The 26,851-nt window shown below is 48.1% G+C and overlaps 1 protein-coding gene across 1 annotated transcript in view; it reads right to left on the bottom strand.

Moving 5' to 3' along the window:
- Positions 1-26,851, bottom strand: part of dnm1b (dynamin 1b) — a 135,396-nt gene that overhangs the window by 50,675 nt on the left and 57,870 nt on the right. The window contains exons 4-8 of the mRNA XM_060907122.1: positions 25,496-25,645; positions 25,110-25,313; positions 22,112-22,210; positions 9,271-9,431; positions 8,596-8,753 (exon numbers count right to left, since the gene is read on the bottom strand). Coding sequence (XP_060763105.1) covers positions 8,596-8,753; positions 9,271-9,431; positions 22,112-22,210; positions 25,110-25,313; positions 25,496-25,645 — 772 coding nt within the window. The remainder of the gene's footprint in view (positions 1-8,595; positions 8,754-9,270; positions 9,432-22,111; positions 22,211-25,109; positions 25,314-25,495; positions 25,646-26,851) is intronic.

Here is a 26,851-nt window from a genome sequence, read left to right as displayed (position 1 = left end):
GCTTTTGCCTTTCTGAGCTGTGTTACAACTTTATTTCTTAAACTTTTAAAATTTAAGTTATCGGTAACCAACCTTGATTTTAAAAACGTTTTTAAGGCAGCATCTCTTTTCTTCATTAGGTCCCAGAGGTCATTGTTAAACCAGGGGAGATTTTGTTTTGATTTTGGTTTCTGTGTCAGTGTTTTTAGTGTGTTTTAGTAATACATCTTTATAGGCTGTTACCAAGTCATTGCATGAGTGTTCACATGATTTACTTCCAATAATTTAATTCCATTGTACCTGCTTTAGGTCATGCTCAACTAATTTTAGATTTTTATTTGGAATGGAGGATATAGTGTTGTGACCTGGCAGTCAGTATGAGATTGTGATCTGACAGACCAGTGACTAAGTTATAAGTTTTAATAATCCTATCTGGTTTATTGGTAAAAACTAAGTCTAATAATGTTTGTGACGATTTCGTAATTCTTGTGAGTTTACTAATCATTTGTGTCAGCTGAAAGGCACTGGCAATGCTCTTTATCTTCTTCCTGCGTGCATTATCAAGCCAGTTTAGGTTAAAGTCACCCATTAGCAGGATTACTTTCCCTTCAAGTTGTTTAAGAACAGAGAAAATGCTGTCAAAGAAATCATTTGAAGCATTTAGTGTTCGATAAACTGCAAGTATAGCGAAAGACATTTCAGGTGACAGTGAGACACTAACCCCTACACACTCAATTTTCAACATGAATGTCTATTTGCTTGCATTGTATTTTCTCCCTTACATAAATCAAAACCCCACCACCCTTCCCCTTATTCCTATCTCTTCTAAACGTCTTATAGCCTGGAACATTGAATACAGCTACGGGAGTTGCTGGAGTTAGCCATGTTTCAGAGAGACACAGATAGTCCAGATTTGAGTCCATCAGTAAATGCTCAAGTTGTTCAATTTTGGGATGCTGCTGCATATGTTTAAATGTCCGCCGAAGATGCCCTTAGGTTTTGTTTTCTTATTCCATATTACAGCGGCATGGTTTACAGTCTGAAACAGTTTGTTTTGCTTTAAAGCCGCGGCTGTTGTTCTCAGAGTGTTACGTTTACATGAGGAAAGTTCCGAAGACTCTATGAGATCAGCGTTATCTACAGTGTTTGGAGCATTGATGTTGTTACCTCGTAACCCAGCGAGAGGAATGTCCAGGCTCGTCGTTGATGTTTCCGCATATCCATGGGCATGATGAAGTGTATGTCCAAAATCACCATTTATCACACTGTTTGTTGAAGCATTGTTGTTGTTAGGCCTACCTCGTAACCCAGCGAGAGGAATGCTCATTGATGTTACCGTTGGTCCATGGCCTTCACCCTGTGGAACATTCATTGGTATCTCGCCCATTCAGCCCTTTAAATTTGAGGTGGTCCACAGGCCAGGGGCACAGATGGTGGTGGCAAATTACCTCTCCTGCCGGGGGGAGTTAGCTGCAGTCTGGACGGCTCCTCAGCCTGAGTCGGGTGGTGGGGTCTGTGGCAGCAGGGGCATTATCGAGCTGTTGTGAATGGTGAGGGGTCAGGTTGAACCAGGAGGTAACATGTGATGAGGTGCACCTGTGTGTAATTACTGGCTGTCTATTAACCTTTGTCTCTGTGTATCTTTCAGACAGCCAGGTACGAGAAAGAAAGCTGTGACACCCCATCGTGTGTGTTTGTGTGTCGATTACCAGTCACTGAAAAGTGTGAAAATAAAAAGAACACACCTGTTCTGAAGCCTGCTCCTAGTTCCTCTGTTCTGCCAAAGTCAGACAGTTGTCATGTTAGGGTTTTGCTGGGATTCGAACCTGGTTCGTTGGTGTGATAATCCAGCAAACCCCCACTAGGCCACCAGGGGGATGACTCAAATGCAGAGGCGTGAGGCGGAAGTAGAAAAAGAATCAAAAGGTTTATTTAAACTATATACACTATATACAGGGCAAAACAAAAGACAAAAAAAACCAAAGAGTATAATCCAAAAGAAAAGCAAAGTGCAAAAATACAAAAGCTAAGAAGATCAAAAAACACAGTACAAAGGAAACTGGAGATAAACATAACAGCACAAAGACTCCGTGACAAGAGGACTGAACTCAGGGGTATAAATAGACAAACTAATTAAGGACACAGGTGAAGATAATTAGGCAATTAACACAAACACAAGACACAGGAACAGTGGCGGCCTCTAGAGGCCAAAATAAACACGACATGAAAAGGAAATAACAGCGGCCTCTAGAGGCCAAAACAGTCCTAGTCCTAACAGGACCCCCCCCTCTAGGAGCGTCTCCTGACGTTCCCAGGGCGATCCGGATGGGCCGAATGGAAGTCCCGACATAGTTCTTTATCAAGGACATCCCGAGCAGGAACCCAGCAGCGCTCCTCAGGACCATAGCCCTCCCAGTCCACCAGGTATTGCAACCCGCCGCGGACCCGGCGGGAGTCAAGCAGGCGATTCACAGTGAACACAGTCTGCCCCTGGAAGATGCGGGGGGGTGGGGGGTTCCTAGGGGCAGGGGCATACGTAGACGTCAGTACGGGCCGTAACAGGGAAACATGGAAAGTGGGGTTGATCCTCAGAGTCCGGGGCAACTGGAGCCGGTAGGAGACAGGGTTCACCCTGCGCACCACCTTGAAGGGGCCAATGTAGCGAGGAGCAAGCTTGCGGTTCTCCACCCGCAGTGGAAGGTCCTTAGTGGACAGCCAAACACGCTGCCCAGGGCGGAAAGCGTGTGCAGGTCTTCTATGGCGGTTGGCCTGAGTCTGGTTGGTTCTGGAGGTCTGTATGAGGGTCTTCCTGACCTTGCTCCAGGTCTTGCGACACCGTCTCACATATTGGTTGACCGAGGGCACCCCCGCGTCCTCCTCCTGGTCCGGGAACAGAGGTGGCTGGAACCCGAATTGGCACTGGAATGGCGACAGCTTGGTGGCCGATGACTGCAGGGTGTTGTGGGCGTACTCCGCCCATGGCAGCCAGGTGCTCCACGATGTCGGGTTATCCATAGCCAGGCCTCGCAGGGTGGTTTCCAGGTCCTGGTTGAGCCTCTCCGTCTGACCATTGGACTGTGGGTGAAACCCAGAGGAGAGGCTGGCAGTGGCTCCGATGACCTTGCAGAACCCGTGCCACACTCGGGAGGAGAACTGGGGCCCTCGGTCTGAGACGATGTCCTGTGGAAGACCAAAGACTCGGAAGACATGATTAAACAAAAGTTTCGCAGTTTCAAGAGCAGAGGGGAGTTTGCACAGTGGTATGAAGCGGCAGGCCTTGGAGAATCTGTCAACTAAGACCAAAATGACCGTGTTACCTTGTGACTCAGGGAGACCCGTGATAAAGTCGACTGCCACGTGGGACCAGGGACGCCGGGGAATGGTCAGAGGATGCAGGAGACCCTGGGGACGCTGTCGTGGGTTCTTGGTTCTGGTGCAAACCTCACAGGACAGGACAAATGACCTTACTTCCTTCTCCATGTTAGGCCACCAGAAGCGTCTTTTCAGGAAGTCCAGGGTCCTCCGAGCTCCCGGGTGGGCGGTGAGAGGGGAAGAGTGACCCCACTGGAGAACCTTGGCCCGGGCTTGATGTGGGACGTACAAGAGGCCTGGTGGCCCCGTCCCAGGACCGGGGTCCTGGCGTTGGGCTCGTCGGACAGCCTCCTCAATACCCCAGCGGACAGGGGCCACAATCCGGGACACAGGGATAATAGGCCCAACTTCATTCTCCCTGTTAGTGGCAGAGAACAGTCTGGACAGTGCGTCAGGTTTGGTGTTCTTGGAGCCGGGGCGGTACGAGAGGGTGAAGTCAAACCGACTGAAAAACAGGGCCCACCTAGCCTGTCGAGGGTTCAGTCTCTTGGCTTGCTGGAGGTACTCCAGGTTCTTGTGGTCAGTCCAAACCAGGAATGGATGTTGTGCTCCCTCCAGCCAGTGCCTCCACTCCTCAAGGGCCAGTTTGACCGCTAGCAGTTCTCGATCCCCCACATCGTACCGGGACTCAGCAGGACTCAGGCGGTGGGAGAAGTAAGCGCAGGGGTGCAGCTTTCCTTCCGAACGTTGAGAGAGCACCGCGCCGACACCACTGTCCGAGGCGTCCACCTCCACGATGAATGGTTGGGAGGTGTCCGGGAGAACCAGAATGGGTGCCGTGCAGAAGCGGTCCTTGAGGTCTTTGAACGCCTTTTCTGCCTGAGGAGACCAGCCATAAGATCCACCTGTCCCTTTGGTGAGGTCTGACATGGGTGCTGCCACAGAACTGAAGTTCCTGATGAACTTGCGGTAGAAGTTAGCGAATCCTAAGAACCGCTGAACCTCCTTAACGGACTTGGGAGTAGGCCAATCCCGGACGGCCAGGGTCTTGGCAGGGTCCATTTGGAGTTGGCCTGTCCGTACAATAAATCCCAGAAAGGAGACCTCGGGAACATGAAATTCGCATTTCTGGGCCTTGGCGAACAGATTGTTCTGTAGCAGCCTCTGGAGAACCTGGCGGACATGGTGGCGGTGCTCCTGCACGGTCTTGGAAAAGATAAGGATGTCGTCGAGGTAGACAAAAACATATAGGTTAATCATGTCCCTTAAGACGTCGTTGATTAGGGCCTGAAAAACAGCTGGTGCGTTGGTGAGTCCGAAGGGCATCACCTGGTATTCGTAGTGCCCAGACGGGGTGTTAAAGGCAGTCTTCCACTCGTCTCCCTGTCGGATACGGATGAGGTGGTATGCGTTCCGTAGGTCCAACTTGGTGAAGACGGTGGCGCCTTGGAGCAGGTCGAAAGCTGTGGACATCAGCGGAAGGGGATATCGGTTGCGCACAGTGATCTTATTCAGGCCCCTGTAATCAATACATGGTCGGAGCCCCCCATCCTTCTTGCCGACAAAGAAGAAGCCGGCTCCAGCAGGTGAAGTGGAGGGTCGAATAAACCCAGAGACCAGGGCATCTTTGAGGTATTCCTCCATGGCCTTGCGTTCTGGCTGAGAGAGTGAAAACAGTCTGCCACGAGGAGGGGTAGTCCCAGGGAGCAAGTCGATGGCACAGTCGTAGGCCCGGTGCGGAGGAAGAACGGCGGCCCTGCTCTTGCTGAATACCTCCTTGAGATCCCAGTACTCTGTGGGAACTTGAGATAACTCGGTGAGATCAGGGGGCTCGGCAGGAGACACAGGAGAGCTAGAGAGCAGACAAGAGGCATGGCATGCAGGGCCCCATTCCACAACCTGGCTTGTTACCCAGTCTATGCGAGGGTTGTGGCGAGTAAGCCAAGGAAGGCCTAGAATAACTGGGAACTCAGGTGAAGGAATCAGGTGCAGGGATATTTCTTCCTTGTGACCTTGAGACTGGAGGAAAACTGGAGAAGTAACTTGGGTGACTCTTCCATCACCTAACGCTTGGCCATCGAGGGCAGACACAGACAGTGGGACTTCAAGAGGTGCAGTCGGAATATTGATGCTTTGGGCGAAGTGAATATCCATAAAGTTCCCAGCCGCCCCTGAGTCTATCAAAGCTTGACAAGAGTGGACAGACTCACCCCAGGAGATGGAGACCGGGATGTAGATTCCTTGGCCAGGGAGTCCGGGAGAGAGGGTAGGCCCCGTCACAACCCTCCCTCGGCTGGACGGGGCGGTCCTTTTCCCAAGAGTTCGGGACATGATGCTCGGAAGTGACCAGGCTTGCCACAGTAGATGCAGCACTTGTCCCTCCTTCTGCGCTCCCTCTCAGATGCGGAGAGGCGAGTACGACCCACTTGCATGGGTTCTGGACAGTCACTGAAGGAGGTAGACGGTCTCCAGGTAGAGGTAGGGAGGCTGGGGGGGCTCAAGGCTTGGTGGCGTTCTCTCATCCTGTTGTCCAGACGAATAGCATGTGAGATGAGGGTTTCGAGGTCACTTGGGCATCCAATAGAGGCCAGACCGTCCTTGATGGGGTCAGACAGACCATGGTGGAAGGCTGACACCAGGGCAGTCTCGTTCCATCCACTTACTGCTGCGAGTGTTCGGAACGAGATGGCGTAATCTGCGACGCTTCCTCCTTGCCGGATGGACATGAGCTTTCGGGCTGCGTCGGTACTGATGTCTGCCTGATCGAAGACCCGAAGCATCTCTTCAGAAAACAGCTGGAAATCAAAGCACTCAGGTCCCTGTCTTTGCCAGATAGCAGTAGCCCAGGCTCGCGCCTTACCAGCTAATAAGGTGATCACAAAGGCAATCTTGCGGCGATCCGTATTGTAGGTGGTAGGCTGAAGCTCAAAGGTGAGTTGACACTGGGTAAGGAACTCTCGGCACTCACTGTGCTTGCCGTCATACCTCTGTGGTGCAGGAAGGCTGGGTTCGCGAGGTGAAGAAGGCAGCATTGCAGGAGGCACTGGAGCAGGAGTGGGAGCTGGATCAGGAGCAGGAACTGGATTAGGAGCAGGAGATGCAGGCAGAGATGTCAGCTGTGCCAGGGTTTTCCCAATTTGCTGAAGCAGTTCCTCGTGGCGAGCGAGGGCCTCACGTTGGCTGGTGAGCGTACGTCCATGAGCGTCCATGGTCGCTCCGAAGCGTGTCAAAGCTGCCATAATTCCCTGAAGGTTGGCCGGGTAGACAGTTGAAGCAGCCTCTGCTGAGTCGGTCATGACGGAGTCTTTCTGTTAGGGTTTTGCTGGGATTCGAACCTGGTTCGTTGGTGTGATAATCCAGCAAACCCCCACTAGGCCACCAGGGGGATGACTCAAATGCAGAGGCGTGAGGCGGAAGTAGAAAAAGAATCAAAAGGTTTATTTAAACTATATACACTATATACAGGGCAAAACAAAAGACAAAAAAAACCAAAGAGTATAATCCAAAAGAAAAGCAAAGTGCAAAAATACAAAAGCTAAGAAGATCAAAAAACACAGTACAAAGGAAACTGGAGATAAACATAACAGCACAAAGACTCCGTGACAAGAGGACTGAACTCAGGGGTATAAATAGACAAACTAATTAAGGACACAGGTGAAGATAATTAGGCAATTAACACAAACACAAGACACAGGAACAGTGGCGGCCTCTAGAGGCCAAAATAAACACGACATGAAAAGGAAATAACAGCGGCCTCTAGAGGCCAAAACAGTCCTAGTCCTAACATGTCATTTATATGCTCATTTTAAATTTGTTGTCAGTAACATGTTTTAAAAAAAAGTTGGGATGGGGCAACAAAAGACTAAAAAAGTTTTGTAATGCTAAACAAAACTAATTTGGTTAATTGGCAACAGATCAGTAACATGAGTCGGTATAAAAAGAGCATCCCAGAGAGGCTGAGTCTCTTAGAAGTAAAGATGGGGAGGGGCTCACTGCTTTGTGAAAGACTGCATGGGCAATCAATAAACAAATGTTATAAAAAAAGAATAACATTTCTCAATGTAAAATTGCAAAGAATTTGGGGATTACATCATATGGCAGATAATATCATTAAAAGATTCAGAGAATCTGGAGAAATCTCTGTATGCAAGAGACAAGACATTGGATGCCTGTGATCTTCAGGCCCTCAGGTGGCACTGCATTAAAGGCAGACGTGTCTGTAATAGAAATCATTGTATGGACTCAGGAACACTTCAGAAAATCATCGTCTGTGAAAACAGTTCATGACTGCATCCACAAATGCAAGTTAAAATCGTACATAAACAATATCCAGAAACACCGCCACCTTCGCTGGGCCTGAGCTCTCTTACAATGGACTGAGGCAAAATGGAAAATTGTCCCTAGGTCTGACAAATCAAAAGTAGAAATTATTTTAAGAAATCATGGATACAGTGTCCTCCAGGCTAAAAAGGAGAAGGACCATCGGGCTTGTTATCAGTGCTCAGTTCAATAGCCAGCATCTGTGATGCTATGAGGGTGCATTAGTGAACATGACATGGGTAGTCTGTACATCTCAGTAGGCATCATTAATGCTGAATGATATATACATCTTGCAGAGCCTCAGACTGCCTGTTGTAAGCTTGGTATGCTTATCCAGGTGAACAGATTGCACTATTTTGGGCACAACACTCGGATGGAGACTGGCCGACTCCCTAAATATCTACTGGGCTGGACTCCCTCCCATGGTCACCGCAGCATTGGCCGCCCACATCTTAGCATTCTGCAAACTATTGCTGCTGATGTCAGGCAACTGTTCAGCGACTACTGCGACATCTCCACAACCATTCGTGCTGCTATGGACAGGAGTTCTTGGAGATGCCTCCTAAGTTCATTAAAACTAGATTGCAAGCAGGCAGACTAAACGTGAAGACCTTACCAAGTACAAGTAAGCATTGGAAATATTGGTGGAACACTATAAAAATGGATGATTTGAGACTTAGAATCAGTTCACTTTGCAGACTGACTCGGCTTTTATTAATTGGTTTAATAAAGGCCTAAACTTTTCTGCAACCTCTTGCTTGGGAGAGTTTCCATGACAAAAGCAGCAGTTGATTAATAGACATGAGCTCATGTATATCCTGAACCAAACTGAGCTTGCAATTGTACTAATAAAGAAGAAAAATTCATTATCACACCAGAAAAATGCATCAGAAAAATAAATTATCACACAGAATTAACCTTATTATCACATACTTATATACATATTTGCATATGTGCTAGATTTTTAAGAAATAATGACATCACAAAAATTCAACTGACTGAAGAAGGGCCTTGGTCTTGCGGGAAGGGTCGTCCGGGTGGAAGTTCTTGTACTCCTCCACTTCCTTCTCAGTGGACAGCAGCTGGCTTTGCAACTTGTTCCTCAGCCCTGGTAACGTGTCTCGAATGTGATTGGTTAGTTGCTGCAAACAGAGAAAATCCAGAGGTTGGTTATCAAAGCAGGTCACGCTGTTGGACCTCCAATCCAACAAGCAGATTTTGTGCTCATTTGAGTAAAGACTGATGATAGTTAACCACAATTAGCCACAAAGTCTTTTATTACTCCTGGTTCATCCTAATTTAGTTTATCATTGCCAAACCATGCAGTTTTCCTGTTTTTGGTGTTGTGTTCATTTCTATTGAGGAGTCCGCTGTTGCGAAATAATGACCATAGACAGTTTTTGCCTAGTTGTCTGTGAATTTCATTTTCTGCCACTGCTTTTACAAATTAACCTGATGCAAGTGAATTCACCCTCTCAGGTCAAGTCACCATGTTCTATATGAAATACCTTATGAGGTTCCACATATCATTTGATACCCGTTCTTTGAGCTACAAACTAGATAGCTATATTTTCCAACTATCATATATGTATCATTCTATACAAAATATGAGTTATAAAGCAAATGTTTAATTGTGAAAGTAATTCTATTATCTCTTACCTGATTGAGGACTTTCTGCAGGTAAGGTGTCCCCATGCGCTCAGCCAGGTGATGATAGGAAGGGTGGCTGAGGAAGAACTTCCTCTCAGCTGCCATAGCAGCAGTAATATCCTTTTTTCCATCAATATCTTTCTGACTGAGGTTCACAACTCCGATGTAGCCTATAGGGGACATCAGTTATCAGTGAGCCAGATCACAGGCGTGAAGTCTTTATTACCCCGGTTACCTCCGCCAAGGAGGTTATGTTTTCGGTAGCGTTACTTTGTTTGTTTGTTTGTTGGTTTGTCTGTTAGCAACATTACGGAAAAAGTTATGAACGGATTGCTCTGAAATTTTTTCCAAAGGTGTGACTGGGCACAAGTAACAATCCATTAAATTTTGCCGGTGATCCGGATCACCTTCTGGATCCCGGAGTTTTTTAAAGGATTCTTGGCGGAGGTCTGCGCTCTCCGAGTGCTTTCCTAGTTCATCATATGTTATGAGGTGTGCAAGAACCCTAGAGCCATGATTCCAAAGTGGATAGCCAAGGATCCATATCCAAGAGTCATGATTTTTTTTAATGGCATGACAGTTGTTTAAAGATGTTTCAGTTCTTATAGTTTTAAGCCTAATTGTTTATCCAACTCAAAAATCCAAAACAAGAATAAACCATGTCAACTTATTTCCATCTTACTGCAATTTTAATAATACTTATAAAAGTGTGTGCTGTGGGTAGAAAGAATGAGGTTTAAAAATTTCTCTGTAAATGTGGCACAGTGGGTAGTGTTGCCACCTCCCTTACAGTTCCAGGGTCTGTGATTTGAACATGAACTTGGCTTACTGGTGTCCCATCCTGACCAGGATTACTGAAGGTGATGAATGAATGAAAACATTATGATCTTTAGAAACCACTAACCACTCCTGGAATGACAGCCTATCCTGGGAAGACTTTACACAATATGGGTGTATGCCTGGTGGTGTAGTGGTTAGCACTGTTGCTTCACAGCAAGAAGGTTCTGAGTTCGAGCCCAGTGGCTGACGAGGGCCTTTCTGTGTGGGGTTTACATGTTCTCCCTGTGTTTGCGTGGGTTTCCTCTGGGTGCTTCAGTTTCCCCCACAGTCCAAAGACATGCAGGTTAGGCTAATTGGTGGCTCTAAATTGACCGTAGGTGTGAGTGTGAATGGTTATCTCTATTTGTTAGCCCTACGATGACCTGATGACTTGTCCAGGGTGTACCCCACCTCTCACCCATAGTCAGCTGGGATAGGCTCCAGCTTGCCTGGGACCCTGTACAGGATAAGTGGCAACAGATAATGGATAGATGGATGAATGGGTGTATGCCTTGGATGAGCCTAGGAGGAAAACACGCAAAACTCAGGCCCTGTCCACACGGCAACGGATTCAGGTGACTCCGATACAATTGCTTATCGTTTAGGCCTGGCGTCCACACGGCACCGGTGTTTTGGGTGCCCAAAACGCAATCTTTTTGAGAACGGGTTCCAGAGTGGAAAGATCTGGCAACGTTGCCATTGTGAAGTCGTCTGGATGAGTAGAACAGATTTGTTTATGATGATGTCACAACCACTTGACTGTGAGTGCTTCACGCCGGGTAGAAGTGTAACGAACTCGATGCGAGTTGTCAACAAATCCTATAACTTGGTTCATGAAACGCGCTTACAAAATATTTTCACTGTGAATATTTATTGTGTAATGGTGCAAAGTGAGAGAGAGAGAGAGACTCTGCCCTTAGGGCAGAGTCAATCCCGCCAGCAAAAATAGGGGAAAAAAAGGAGCGATCTTACCTCTTCAGATGTGGGTTTAAGTCCTACAATACATTCCTCAAAAAGGGCATAGAAGAAATTAATCCATCAACGTGTATCATTCAATTTATTCCGGACCATTAAAGACGCCGCCTTCCACGTAGAATCATACGTCATCCTCGTCGCCATATTGGATAGGTCAAAGCGGAGAATAAAGATTCATGTGCTGCGTTTAACTGTACCAACAGGTTTACCGTCCAAACGAGATCATATGGGATTACCTTTCACAGGTGAGAAACAACAAATTAATCCATCAACGTGTATCATTCAATTTATTCCGGACCATTAAAGACGCCGCCTTCCGCGTAGAATCATGTCATCCTCGCCGCCATTTTGGAGAGGTCAAAGCGGAGAATAAAGATTAGCTGCGTTTAACTGTACCAACAGGTTTGCCGTCCAAACAAGATCACATGGGATTACCTTTCACAGGTGAGACTGGAAAAATACTTTTCATTGTATTTGGTCATTATAATGTAATTTTACAAACAGATTTTCCTGACTTTGTGGCTAATATGAAGTCTCGCGCATATTAGTTTATGCGCATGCGTCCTTACTTCTTCTATTGTTCTGGTGTCTCCGAAGGGACCGTCTTACAGCGCCCCTAGAGGTGTGGCATGTGTATTGCATCGTTTTCAGCAAGCGTTGCGTTGCCATATGGACCTGATATTTTACTGATTGTTGCCCATTTGGACGCGATATATTTTTAAATAACATCTTGTTGCAATTGTCATGTGGATGTAGCCTCAGACAGTAAGCCAAGCTCAGATTTGAACTGGGAGCCCTAGAAGCAGCAACACTTCTGTAACACTTCCCTGATGTGGGTGGAGTACAGACAAGCAGGAGATGATATTCACACACACGTTTATTGATGATTTTTAGCTTCACTTGCTCACTCTAGGACACACACACACTGATCCGGGGAGCTCCCTTTTCTCTGCTCTCTCCCTCCTTTTCTATGTTCCACCATCACTGAAACAAACACACCCACACACACATTAATTGACAACAGATGTAATGACTTGGTCACTCACCTTCCCTGACCCTGCCCTCCATTCACAAACTGACACTTGGCCTGACTCAGGCCAGGGAGCCATCAGGCCTGCAATGGACCCGACCCGACGCCCCCAATGGGACAGAAAGTCTGCCACTACCATCTGTGCACCTGGCCTGTGGACCACCTCAAATTTAATTGGCTGGAGGGTGAGATATCAATGGGTGATCTGTGCATTGGCATCCTTTATGCAGTGGAGCCACTGGAGGGGCACGTGGTACAAACAGATGGTGAAAGGGTGCCCCAGCAGGTAGTATCTGAGGGTGAGGACCACCCATTTGATGGCCAGGCACTCCTTTTCAATGGTGCTGTACTTACTTTCATGCATTGAGAGCTTGCAGCTGATGTACAGCACAGGACGCTCCTTGCCCTCCACTTTCTGGGACAAAACAGCCCCCAGCCATCCATCCATCAGTGAAATAAAGGAGAGAGAGAAGTCAGGGGAGTGTAGAAGTGGCCCCCCACACAGTCCAGCTTACACTCTAGTGAAAGTCTGTTGGCACTGCTCCGTCCACTGGACCAGATCTGGTGCTCCCTTTTTAGTGAGATCAATCAGCAGGCTGGTGATGTCTGAATACTATTGTACGTTCATACCTAATTAGCTAGCCAGCCCCAGGAACTATCTCATACCTCCTTTTTGGTCTTGGGCCTCGGGCAGGCCGCAATCACTGCAGTCTTGTCAATTTGGGGATGCACCTGCCCATGACCCAAGTGGAAACCCAGAGACCATACTTCCACCCGCCCAATCGTACACTTTTTCAGGTTAGCTGTGAGACCCACATGCCTCAGCAACTCTAGGATAGCCCTAAGGTGTTCCAGGTGCCGTAGCCAATCGTTGCTATAAATAATGTTGTTGAGGTAAGCTGCTGCGTAGGTGGCATGAGGGCAGAGGATCTTGTCCATGAGCCGTTGGAACATAGCAGGAGCCCAAAATAACCCAAAAGGAAGCATGACAAATTGGTGTAATCCAAACAGTGTGGAAAAAGCCATTTTCTCTTGGGATAGAGGAGTCAAAAGGGGATCTGCCAATATCCCTTTGTTAAATCCAGTGTCGAATAAAAGTGAACAGGGCCTAACCATTTGAGCAACTCATCAGTGTGAGGCACTGGGTATGCATCAAATTTAGACACTGCATTAAGTTTTCTATAATCCACACAGAACCAGACTGATCCATTGGTCTTGGAAACCAGGACCACTGGGTTGCTCCAGTTGGGATGCCCATGCCGAGCATGGCCTTGAGTTCATACCAAACCACCTTTTTTGTGTTCAGGCAAGCGGTAAGGGCGGCTACACACCACCACTCCTGGGGGCATTTCAATGTGTCATTCTGTGACATGGGTGTGGCTGGGAAGGGGTGAGAACACATCGGAAAATTCCTTTTGCAACTTGGCAACCTCTGTGAGTTGGGCTGGTGAGAGGTGGTCTCCACAAGGGACCGGAGCAGTTTGAGACATTACTTTTTTTTACCTCCAGCCCCAGCTCCATCTTCTCCGGAACTACTGACACCAACACCACAGGGACGCCCTTGTTCTAATGTTTTAACAGGTTGAGGTTTGCAGTGCTCCATCCCTATCTGTTTGCCTCACCTTATAGTCAACGTCCCTGACTCGCCATGTGACCTTGAAGGGCCCTTGCCACTTGGCGATTAATTTGAAGTCGCTGCAGGATTTACTAATTGGCATTTGTGGCACACTGCACACCACTGACGAACATCCCCACGAATCCCTGGCCAATAGAACTGGGCCATTATTTGGGCTAATGTGTCCTGCCCCAAGTGTCTGGCCTAGGGATTAAAGTGAGCCACATGGAATGAGTTCCCTATGACCTTTTGGGACTTACAACTGTGTTATCTGTTTACTGGTTTGAGTGTCTTGCATCACTCAATACAGCCTATCCTTAATAATAGCAAAAAATGGGAAGGAGGGTGTCGCATTTGGCTCAAGAGTTTGACCATCGATTACTCTCACTTGGTCAAATGCATGATGCAGAGTCTCATCTCGCAACTGCTCTAATAGGAAATCCTTGAGGGAGGAGTGGCGAGCTGGTCCTCACTCCTCATATTGCCCTGACACAGTGCTGATGTAGACGGCTCTGTGACAGCTTCCCCAGTCATTGCCACACTGGGATCTCCCCATCATGTACTAATGCAGGACCCACTCCTTACTATGTGTTCCTTCAATCCTTTGAACCCCGGCCAATCAGTCCCCAAAATCAGCGAGTGGGTGAGATGAGGATTAACCACCATCTTTATTTTATGCTTTTCTCCTCGAAATATAATGTGGACGGACACTAATGGGTAGTTCTGAACATCCCCATGCACACACAGAATCTTCACCACTTGTGCTCTCCCCAATGCCTCACCTTACATCAACCTTTGGTGGATTGAGGTGTGATTACAGCTGGAATCCACCAATGCGTGATATGTATCCCCTTGCACATTTACTGGTATACGATATGCTCTGGCCTAATTGGGGGCAGCACATCTCTGGCATGTCAGGGATCCAGATCACTGCTCCCACCTCAATTGCAGAGCATTGACTCTGGAGATGTCCCAGTTCCCCGCAGCGCCAGCAAACTGGCCCAGGTTTCCCCCCCTGCACCGGTGATATGGGTGTCACTCACCTGAGGGAGAGAAGACACAGACACGGAAGGGGAAGACAGGAGGACACCTTGGGCACAACAGCCTGGCTGGGGGGAGCTGGCCCATGCCTCTGCAGTGGGGGAACAGAGCAGGGAAGGGAAGACGATAGGGAGGGGGAAGAAGAGAAAAAAGAGAAGAGGTGACATCCGCCTGCTGTCAGAACTGCCACCAGATGGTCCTCTGCCAATTTGCTGGCTTGTTCCAGCAATGCCGGGTGATGACACTGGACCCACTCTGCCGTTCCTTCTGGAAGTCGTGTGATGAACTGTTCCAGTGTCACCAGGTCGATGATTCCCTCAACATCGCAGTCATCCACCCTCAGCCACTGTGGGCAGGCATCCAGGGGCTGTTGGCCAAATACAAACAGCCAGCCGACTGCCTCCAATTTCAGCATCCGGAAGCGCTGACGATGTTGTTCCGGGGAGCGGCCGACATGCTACAGGATGGCTCACTTCAAGTCGGCGTATACGAACCAGCTGTTGGTGGGGAGCTGCTGTGCATCAAGCTGCACCTCGCCAGTCAATAGTGGAAGTAGGCGCACTGCGTGCTGTTCGACCGGCTACCCCCATGCTTTGGCCGCTTGCTCAAAGAGCACTAGGAAGGCTTCTGGATCGTTGTGCAGGCCCATCTTTGTGAGGATGACGTGGGAAGGGTCCACTACAGTGGCAGTCGTGGACCCTGCCAACACAAGCAGATGCTGGAACGCCTGGCGGTCTTCCTGCTGGGCCAGCATCAAAGCATTGTTCTTGCTCCTTCTGGAGGGTGGTCAGCACTTGATGCTGGTTCTGCTGAGTGGTAGCGAGGGCATGGATGAGATCTTTGAACGGTGAGGACTCCATGGGGTGGTTCCCTTCTGTACTCCTGGGTTTTGGCACCACTGTAACACTTCCCTGATGTGGGTAGAGTACAATAGCACAGCAGGTAGGAGATGATATTCACACACATGTTTATTGATGCTTTTCAGCTTCACGTGCTCACTCTAAGACACATGAACACACGTGCGCACACAAACAGTCATGTTCTGTTCTGGGAGAGAGCCTTTTCTCTGCTCTCTCACTCCTTTTCTATGTTCTACCATCACTGCAACAAACACACCCACACACACATTAATTGACAACAGGTGTAATGACTTGGCCACTCACCTTCCCTGAGCCCGCCCTCCATTCACAAACTGACACTTGGCCATGCCCCAGCTGCCACAACTTCATTATAAGGTAATCAGTGTTTTTTTTTTTTTTTTTTTTGTTACTGAAAGAGGTCCCTGGATACAAAAATTGAGAACCCATGTGTAGCAGTTCATAGGAGGGGGAGGAGCACAGAAAGACAGCAGGACAGAATAAAGTTCCATAATTTAGTTTATTTGTTCTTTTCAGACACAAATTACTCTCCCAGTCTCACACACACACACATACACACACACACACACAAGTCGTCTGGTTCAGGAGAGAGCTCACTTCTTCTGCTCTCTCTTTATATAGGGCGCGGTCACTGGGAAGACACACAAACACAGGTTAATTGACATCAGGTGTAGTGATTCTGCCACTTACCTTCCCTGACTCCGCCCTCTTGACCACGCCCCCGCTGCCACATACCCCCACTGCCCGACTCAAGCTGGGCAGCCGTCCGGCCTGCAGCCGACTCCCCCCCCCCCCCGACGGGAGAGAAAGGCCGCCACAACCATCTGCGCCCCCGGCCTGTGGATCACCTTGAAGTTAAAGGGTTGGAGTGCCAGATACCAACGGGTGATCCGTGTGTTGACATCCTTCATGCGGTGGAGCCACTGGAGGGGCGCATGGTCCGAACAGAGGGTGAAAGGGCGTCCCAGCAGGTAGTAGCGGAGGGCGAGGACCGCCCACTTGATCACGAGGCACTCCTTTTCGATCGTGCTGTAGCGCCCCTCACGTACTGACAGCTTTCTGCTGATGTACAGCACTGGACGGTCCTCCCCCTCCACCTCCTGGGACAAAATGGCCCCCAGCCCTCTGTCTGACGCATCCGTCTGTAACATAAAAGGGAGAGAAAAGTCAGGGGAGTGTAACAGTGGCCCCCCGCACAGTGCAGCCTTTACCTCAGAGAAAGCCCGCTGGCATTGCTCCATCCACTGGACCGGATCTGGTGCCCCCTTTTTAGTGAGATCAGTCAGTGGGCTGGTGACGTCCAAATAATTAGGTATAAACCTACGATAGTAGCCAGCCAGCCAGCCCCAGGAACTATCTCACCCCCTTTTTGGTCTTGGGCCTCGGGCAGGCCACAATTGCTGCTGTCTTGTTAATTTGGGGACGCACCTGCCCGTTGCCCAAGTGGAAGCCCAGATACTGTACTTCCACCCGCCCAATCGCACACTTCTTTGGGTTGGCTGTGACACCCGCTCGCCTCAGCGACCTAAGGACGGCCCTCAGGTGTTGTAAGTACCGCTGCCAGTCATTACTATAAATAATGATGTCGTCGAGGTATGTGGCCACATAGGTGATGTGGGGGCAGAGGACCCTATCCATCAGCCGCTGAAACGTAGCAGGTGTCCCAAACAGCCCAAAAGGAAGTGTGACAAACTGGTGTAAGCCGAACGGTGTGGAAAAGGCCATTTTTTCTCGGGATAATGGAGGCAAGGGGATCTGCCAATAACCCTTTGTTAAATCCAGTGTTGAGTAAAAGCGAGCCGTGCCTAGTCGATTGAGCAACTCATCAATACGAGGCATTGGGTACACGTTGAATTTAGACACCGCGTTGACTTTTCTATAGTCTACACAGAACCGGACCGACCCATCGGCCTTGGGTACCAAGACCACCGGGCTGCTCCAGTCACTGTGGGACTCCTCGACGATGCCCATTTCGAGCATGGCCTCGAGTTCTTCCCGAGCCACTTTTTTCTTGTGTTCGGGTAGCCGGTAAGGGCGGCTGCGCACTACCACCCCCAGGGGCGTCTCAATGTGGTGCTCTATGAGGTCGGTGTGGCCGGGCAGGGGTGAGAACATGTCTGAAAACTCGGTCTGCAACTGGACGACCTCCGCGAGTTGGGTCAGAGAGAGGTGGTCTCCACAGGGGACCGGAGAGGTACGCGATGCCAATGCTCCCTTTTGAACCTCCGGCCCCAGCTCTGCCTTCTCCGGAACCACCGACACCAATGCCACGGGGACCTCCTCATTCCAGAGTTTGACCAGATTGAGGTGGTAAATCTGTAGCACCCCGCCCCTGTCCGTTCGCCTAACCTCATAGTCAACGTCCCCGACTCGCCGTGTGACCTCAAAGGGTCCTTGCCACTTGGCGATCAATTTGGAGCTCGATGTGGGCAACAGTACGAGTACTTTATCTCCTGGTGCGAACTCCCTGAGGCACGTACCCTTGTCGTACAGGCGGGTTTGCCGTTCTTGGGCCTGCCACAAATTCCCCTGGGTTAGGTGTGTGAGTGTGTGGAGTTTTGCGCACAGGTCAATAATGTATTGAATTTCGTTTTTACTTGGTGAAGGTCCTTCCTCCCAATTTTCTCGCAACACATCTAGAATGCCGAGTGGCTTACACCCATATAATAATTCGAACAGGGAGAACCCCGTGGAGGCTTGGGGGACCTCTTGCACTGAAAACAACAAGGGTTCGAGCCACTTATCCCAATTACGTGTGTCCTCACTTAGGAATTTTTTAATTATATTCTTGAGGGTGCGATTGAACCGTTCAACTAAACCGTCCGTTTGTGGGTGATACACGCTGGTGCGGATTGGCTTAATACCTAATAACCCATACAGTTGGTTCAGTGTCTGTGATATAAATGAGGTGCCTTGGTCAGTCAGAACCTCTTTCGGGATTCCAACTCGGGAGATGATGCGGAAGAGTGCCTCCGCAATACTGCGTGCTGAGATATTGCGAAGAGGCACTGCTTCCGGGTATCATGTCTGTGAAGATTCTCAATCATCCAGGTCATAGTAAACTGTGGGTGGTAGAAATGGGCAACTGGACTTGCTTGAAGATTCTTGAAAACGTTTCACCTCTCGTCCAAAAGGAGAACTGAGGAAGCCTTTTGGATGAGAGGTGAAATGTTTTCAAGAATCTTCAAGCAAGTCCAGTTGCCTATTTCTACCACCCACTTCTGGGTATCGCGTTGCATAGTCCACCAGAATTAATATAAAGTGGTACCCTTGTGCTGTCCGATCTAATGGCCCGATGAGATCCATCCCAATTCTTTCGAACGGGGTCTCGATTAATGGTAGAGGGCGCAACGGCGCTTTTGGAATGGCTGCTGGATTTACTAACTGGCATTCGCGGCACGCCGTACACCACCTACAGACAGACATCGCCGCAAATCCCTGGCCAATAGAACCAGGCCATTATTCGGGCTAGTGTCTTATCCTGCCCTAAGTGTCCAGCCATGGGATTAAAGTGAGCCACCTGGAATACCAATTCCCAGCAGCTTTTTGGAATCAAAAGCTGTGTGATTTGCTCTTTCGTCTGAGTGTCCTGCGTCACTCGGTATAATCTATCCTTCATAATAGAAAAATAGGGGAAGGATGGGGTGGCGTTTGGCTGGAGCATTTGACCATCGATTACTCTCACTTGGTCAAACGCATGCCGCAGAGTCTCGTCTCGCGACTGCTCTAATGGGAAATCCGCAAGGGATTCCCCGAGAGAGGGAGGAGGAGCCGGCGGCTCCTCACTCGGACGCGGAGATGACGTAGACAGCTCTGTGACAGCTGCTGCTGCCAAAGCGACACCGGGACCTCTCCCTGCTAAACTCACCTGGGGCTCACTCACCTGAGGGGGGGGAAGAGACAGACACAGAAGGGAGAAACTGGAGGGCACCGTGGGTGCGACAAGCCGGCTGGCGTGGGGCCGGCCCCCGCCTCCGCGGTGAGGGAACGGGGAGAGGACGAGACACAAGAGGAGAGAGGGGGAGAGAGAGAGAGGAGAGAAGAGGATGTCCACTGTCCTGCCGTCGGAACAGCCGCCAACTGGTCCTCCGCCAACTCGATGGCCTGATCCAGAGACGCCGGGCGGTGGCACTGGACCCACTCCGCAGTTCCTTCTGGCAGGCGGACGATGAACTGCTCCAGCACCACCTGATCGATGATTCCCTCGGCGTCGCGGTTGTCGGCCCTCAACCACCGCCAGCAGGCGTCCCGGATCTGCTGGCCAAACGCGAACGGCCGGCCGACTTCCTCCAGGCGCAGAGCGCGGAAGCGCTGTCACTGTTGTTCGGGGGTGCGCCCCACCCACTGGAGGATGGCCCGCCGAAGGTCCGCATAGGCCGGTCGGCGGGGAGCTGTAGCGCGGCCAGCTGCGCCTCACCCGTTAGCAGGGGGGAGGAGGCGCGCCACTCGCTGTTCCATCGGCCAGCCCAAGGCCTCTGCTGCCTGCTCGAAGAGCATGAGGAAGGCCTCAGGGTCGTCCTGTGGGCCCATCTTGGTTGGGTGAGGGAAGAAGGGCCCACGGCGGTGGAGATGGTGGACCCCGCCGACGTGAGGAGGTGCCGGAATGCCTGTCGATCTTCCTGCTGCGCCAGCACCAGGGCCTCAAACCGGCGCTCTTGCTTCTTCCGGAGGGTGACTAGCGCCTGGTGCTGGCTCTGCTGGGCCGTGGCAAGGGCGTGGACCAGGTCTGCGAAGGGGGAGGACTCCATGGGGCTGTTCTTTTCCTGTGCTCCGTCCCGGGTTTCGGCACCACTGTAGCAGTTCATAGGAGGGGGAGGAGCACAGAAAGATGGCAGGCCAGAATAAAGTTCCATAATTTAGTTTACTTGTTCTTTTCAGACACAAATTACTCTCCCAGTCATACACACACACGTCGTCTGGTTCAGGAGAGAGCTCACTTCCTCTGCTCTCTCTCTCTTTATATATGGCGTGGTCACTGGGAAGACACACAAACACAGGTTAATTGACATCAGGTGTAGTGATTCTGCCACTTACTTCCCCTGACTCCGCCCTCCGGTCACAGACCGGTGCTTGACCACACCCCCGTTGCCACACCATGATCTATAGCAGTAAGTTTTAGGCCCTTGTTTCTAAGGCTACATCCACACGACAACGGCAACGAGATGTTATTTAAAAATATATTGCGTCCAAATGGGCAACAATCAGTAAAATATCAGGTCCATATGGCAACGCAACGCTTGCTGAAAACGATGCAATACACATGCCACACCTCTAGGGGCGCTGTAAGACGGTCCCTTCGGAGACACCAGAACAATAGAAGAAGTAAGGATGCATATTAGCCACAAAGTCAGGAAAATCTGTTTGTAAAATTACATTATAATGACCAAATACAATGAAAAGTATTTTTCCAGTCTCACCTGTGAAAGGTAATCCCATGTGATCTCGTTTGGATGGCAAACCTGTTGGTACAGTTAAACGCAGCTAATCTTTATTCTCCGCTTTGACCTCTCCAAAATGGCGGCGAGGATGACCTATGATTCTACGCGGAAGGCGGTGTCTTTAATGGTCCGGAATAAATTGAATGCTAATTAAATAATGATTAATTTGCTCCTCTACGCCTTTTTTGAGGAATGTATTGTAGGACTTAAACCCACATCTGAAGAGGTGAGATCGCTCTTTTTTTCTCTATTTTTCCTGGCGGGATTGACTCTCTCTCTCTCTCTCACTTTGCACCATTACACAATAAATATTCACAGTGAAAATATTTTGTAAGTGCGTTTCATGAACCAAGTTATAGGATTTGTTGACAACTCGCATCGCAATGAGAAGCTCATTGGCACTACTGGTGTTAAGAATCAGACCATTTCATAAATGAATATTTTGCTGTAGAGCTGCAGTGTTTGTACAATTGCATGTTTTTGCTTCACTATTACTGTCATTATTCTGCTTCTTGCATTACTACTGTGAACTAACACTGAACATAATAATAATAATAATAATAATAATATCTAAGCTCATGTTTCACTCTCACTAGTGCTCTGTAAGGCTTTTTCCTGGTGATATTCGTTACACTTCTACCCGGCGTGAAGCACTCACAGTCATGTGGTTGTGACGTCATCGTAAACAAATCCGTTTTACTCATCCAGACGACTTCACAACGGCAACGTTGCCAGATCTTTCCACTCTGGAACCCGTTCTCAAAAAGATTGCGTTTTGGGCATCCAAAACGCCGGTGCCGTGTGGACGCCAGGCCTAAACGATAAGCAATTGTATCGGAGTCACCTGAATCCATTGCCGTGTGGACAGGGCCTAAGATTGCCTTTGTGTGAATCAAGATGGATATTCACTCCTAGGTAGGCACATTAATGAAGAGTGTCCTTTGTAGATGTTCAGTGCTGATCTAAAAATAGTTTTTTGACTCAGCAATGGTGCACACTGTGTTATGGAATGTGGACAGAGTGAACATATTGTACTTTTGTCAATAAAATTTACCTCTACGCAAAGGAAGAAGTTTGTTTTCCAAAATTTCACATGCATCCGTACCCTCATCCATCAGGTCCAGTTTAGTGATCACACCAATTGTTCTCACACCTGCTTAGAGACACACACTTAAGCTACCATGCATAGTCTCATCTCATCTCATCTCATTATCTCTAGCCGCTTTATCCTTCTACAGGGTCGCAGGCAAGCTGGAGCCTATCCCAGCTGACTACGGGCGAAAGGCGGGGTACACCCTGGACAAGTCGCCAGGTCATCACAGGGCTGACACATAGACACAGACAACCATTCACACTCACATTCACACCTACGGTCAATTTACAGTCACCAGTTAACCTAACCTGCATGTCTTTGGACTGTGGGGGAAACCGGAGCACCCGGAGGAAACCCACGCGGACACGGGGAGAACATGCAAACTCCACACAGAAAGGCCCTCGCCGGCCCCGGGGCTCGAACCCAAGACCTTCTTGCTGTGAGGCGACAGCGCTAACCACTACACCACCGTGCCGCCCCCATGCATAGTCACAAACAAAAAATAAAAATGAACACAAACAAGAATAACCCATATTCCAAAAGAAACTTTTTTTATTAAAACATTAAAAACAATAGCACCTATATGTTCAGTGCATCTGGCCATTTAATGCCACACTCACAACCTGCCGTCAGTGTTTTGGACACGCACGGGTCGCAGGGTTTGGTAGCTTGCAGCCGTGCCGCAGGGTTGTGAACCCAGGGGGAGGAGTACGGGCAAAGTACTTGTAAAGTACAGGTTGCATGCCTGACTTCCTCGAGGCATTGGAAAAATTGCGCTGTTAGCCCATGGAAAGTGTATGTCTGATGCACATACAGTGTGTGACAAACAGTGTGTATTCAGTGAGTGTGGAGTGCGTGTGACTTGCATTTTACCAGTTTCCTGTGCTAAGTGTACGGGCCACACTTGTGAAGCATGTGTGATGCATGTGATTTAGCATGTGACAATCATTCATAACTTGTGTGTGATGCAAGCCAGGAGTGGGTATAAAAGCGTGTCTGCAGCATTCTGCATCTGTCTTTTGACTGAAGAACATTGGATATTTTGTGGGAAAAATGGGAAAATTTTCAGTTTAAAGTTTAGAAAATGGGACCCAAGAAGAAATGAGCAAAAGTGAAGTAACCCAGCCTGAAACAGCAGAGGGGGAGGAGGAGGAAGAATTTGATGATGATGGTAGCAGCACCAGCAAGTCCTGCACAGACAGGGAGAGGTATGCCTTGAAGCTGCCAGAAGGCACAGCACCCCGCCAGAGGTATTTTCACAGGTAAATACTAATTAAACCTCTTGCACTATAATACACATGCTTTAAACATTCATTTCGGTATCTATATGCTTTTGTAATTAATATTATATATGCTGATTTTCATGTATGTTTCAGCTAATGACACCCAGAAGTGAGGACACTGCAATCCCATCATCGCTGTCAGGCCATTGTGCCGTGCTCAGTGATAAGAACAAGGACATCCCAACACCCCCTCCCACCACTCAGCAGGAGTAGGAGCAGGACAGAATCTCAGAGTCAGAGCCCATGTTTACATTAGACCGTATCAGCGGATCATCAGATTAACGTTTTTAAAATGATTAGTGTGCACACAGCAACACCAATACACGATTTGCGTGCACACAGCAATACCAATACACGGATACGCTCGGCTCCGCAGGCATCCTGTGCTCCAAATCACTCCGCCCTGAACAGCGAGTGCCCTCTGGAGGGTGCGCACTCTGGCCTTGCACAGCTCACAGAGCACGCGAGTGAAGTGAACAAGCTGTGTTTTCGGGACTGAGCCGCTGTGTGTGTGATTCCAGTGCATATCACTTACCACTTGCAAGTGGAAGGATGGCAAGCCTAAAGACAATCATAACTACACAATGGGCAGTATTTGCATCAGTATTTGCAGTATTTTCATACTTTTATACTCTTTAATGAAAGGTGATACAAGGCGGAAGTCCCCGCCGTTTTTCAGCAGTCACGTCACATGACCAATGCCAGCGAATCAGGAAGGTGGATGTCACAGTGACGTTGTCCAATGAGACGCCAGCTAGAGCTCAGCACAGCGTATCCGTGTATTCTGAATGTTTACACAGCACCGGAGCTGACACGATCTGGATTGAATACGTGGACGCTGGCGGATTCCCGTTTCCCGGCATTTCCAGGCGGTTTAATGTAAACGGACAGAGCATCCGCGAAGAAAACGAGACAGATACGGTCTAATGTAAATGTAGCCAGAGTCAAAGTGTGTTTGAGTGCTCAAACTGTTGGGATATTTAGTTGGGATTTTTTACATTGTAATAAAATGCGCTATTCCCTTATACTCATGTTTTATTATTTGACATTTGCATGGTAAATTAACATATACTCAAATAAAAACAGCAAATGATGTGGTCTTCTTCCCTTCTACAATGCTACATGCTACATGATCGGTTCCTTGGTTCCTCCCCCAATATATATACCCAGAGTCTTGCCTCTTGTGTCGCGTGCACGCCACACATAGGGGTAGAAAGTGAGATGTACTTCTGTTTTGGGGGCTGCACAAATAGCAAGTGTGGAGTACTTGGGTCGTACTTCTGAGGCATGTCACTCGTACAATGACCGTGCATCACTCGTGCATCTTACTGTCATCACAAAAAGCCCCTACTAGCCGTGCTGCTGACTTGGTTCAGGCGTACAAAAGGAGTACGGGTCCCGTACGTAGTGTATGCATTCTTGATTTTTAGCAAGACCTGTAGAATTTGCATGTGCAGGACCAAAAGTCTCCATGGCCAGTCTGCAATCTTCTATGGCACTGAACACACGCAAGTGTCACGCAAGTCTCAAGCACGGTTCTGCCAAATTTTTTACTGTAGCCCGCCCGTAGTAGTGAGTGAGCGGGTTGTGAGTGAGCCTTAAGACATGTTCTTACTTAGAAGTAAAGCACACTAGATACTGATGGACTGATATGGAGTAAACACTGTATTTCACACCCTGAGGGTCCACTTCCTTGGCAATCTTCAGGGCATCAGAGTTGGCAAGGTCTGAGTTGGCAGGAGAGACGGCCAGCAGGAGGCAATTCTCCTTTGTAACAAACTGCATGAGCATGTCCCTGATCTGGAACTCAATATCAGCTGGCTGATCCCCAACTGGTACTTTGGTCATTCCAGGCAAGTCCACTAAAGTGAGATTCAGGACTGGAGAGGAAGGAGAAGAGGTTTTATGTGCCTGGGAAGTGGTCTCCACAAGGAAAATTACTTTTTTGCAAAAATTGTCAATTCAATTTTTTAAAATAAATTTTGAATATGTAAAGCTGCACATATGCCTTGCATGGATCTATTACACAGTCAGTTTTGTGTGTATGTACTGTATGTCTCACCGTAAGGGGAGTAAACTCTCAGGTTGATGGGCACTGGAGAGATGCCTTTGTTCTGTCCAGTGATGCAGTCTGTTTCTGCTTCGATCTCTTGATGCACTTCCTCAAAATCAGTGAACTTTTTCCCTTTGCAGTGGAGAAATTCTGCATATTCTGCAAACAAATCATGATTTTATGAATGAAATTGGTTTATTCTCTGACTTGCTAATTTGCTGAGGGCAGTGGTAATTCACTAATGATAGAGATATGTTTGGCATGCTTGAAACTGATACAGGCTGGTCAATTGGTACTTGCTTTGGCTAGTTCTAGTTAAATCCTTGAAATTTAACTTTGCTCTGACATCTGCTCTCTGCTCTCTAAGGTTATCTTGACCATTAATGTTTCTCTTTGCTTTCATAAGGTTATCCTGACCAGTGATGTAATGCTGATCATCCATTGACATTACCTTGTCATACATTGATAACTTAGCTTCGTCAAGCATATCTTTCAGTTATATAGCTACAACAGACTCCTGATTGTGGATATATACTCATGTTTGTACTACAATAAACTGAGAAACATCTCTGAACAACTGTGTCTGCATCAGTGAATGTTGCTCCTGGATATATCAGTGAGACAGAATCTCCTAGGAGGCAGAGGTCTACATTCCTAGATCGTACTTTGTCAATCCAATCTCTTTCAGTACAAACAGATCAAAACTTATCAGTTTTGATCTGTAATGGGGGCTCGTCTCTGGGATATCTACATGGAAGGTACATTTGTGCTTGAAAGTTTGTGAACCCTTTAGAATTTCCTATATTTCTGCATAAATATGACCTAAAACATCATCATATTTTCACACAAGTCCTAAAAGTAGATAAAGAGAACCCAGTTAAACAAATGAGACAAAAATATTATACTTGGTCACTTATTTATTGAGGAAAATGATCCAATATTACATATCTGTGAGTGGCAAAAGTATGTGAACCTCTAGGATTAGCAGTTAATTTGAAGGTGAAATTAGAGTCAGGTGTTTTCATTCAATGGGATGACAATCAGTTCAAGTCAAGTCAATTTTATTTATATAGCACATTTCATGTGGCTAACACAGACTCAATGTGCTGTAAAAGAAGAAAAGAATAAAATAAGATTAAAAACAGCACTAGACATATATAAAAAATATAAAAATATAAATAAAATAAAATAATGACACTAAAACGTCATAAAACAATGTAAACAGGGTAAAACAATGTCAGCTCAATAGGAAAAAACAGGATAAAACAATGTAAACGGGGTAAAACAATGTCAACTCAACAGGGTAAAACAATGTCAACTCAACCAAAAGCTTGTGAAAATAAATACGTTTTAAGAGCCTTTTTA

Source organism: Neoarius graeffei, chromosome 24 (genome assembly GCF_027579695.1).
Source record: "Neoarius graeffei isolate fNeoGra1 chromosome 24, fNeoGra1.pri, whole genome shotgun sequence".
NCBI lineage: Eukaryota > Metazoa > Chordata > Actinopteri > Siluriformes > Ariidae > Neoarius > Neoarius graeffei.
Note: the sequence above shows the minus strand (reverse complement) of the source record. Positions and strands in the feature narration are given on the sequence as shown.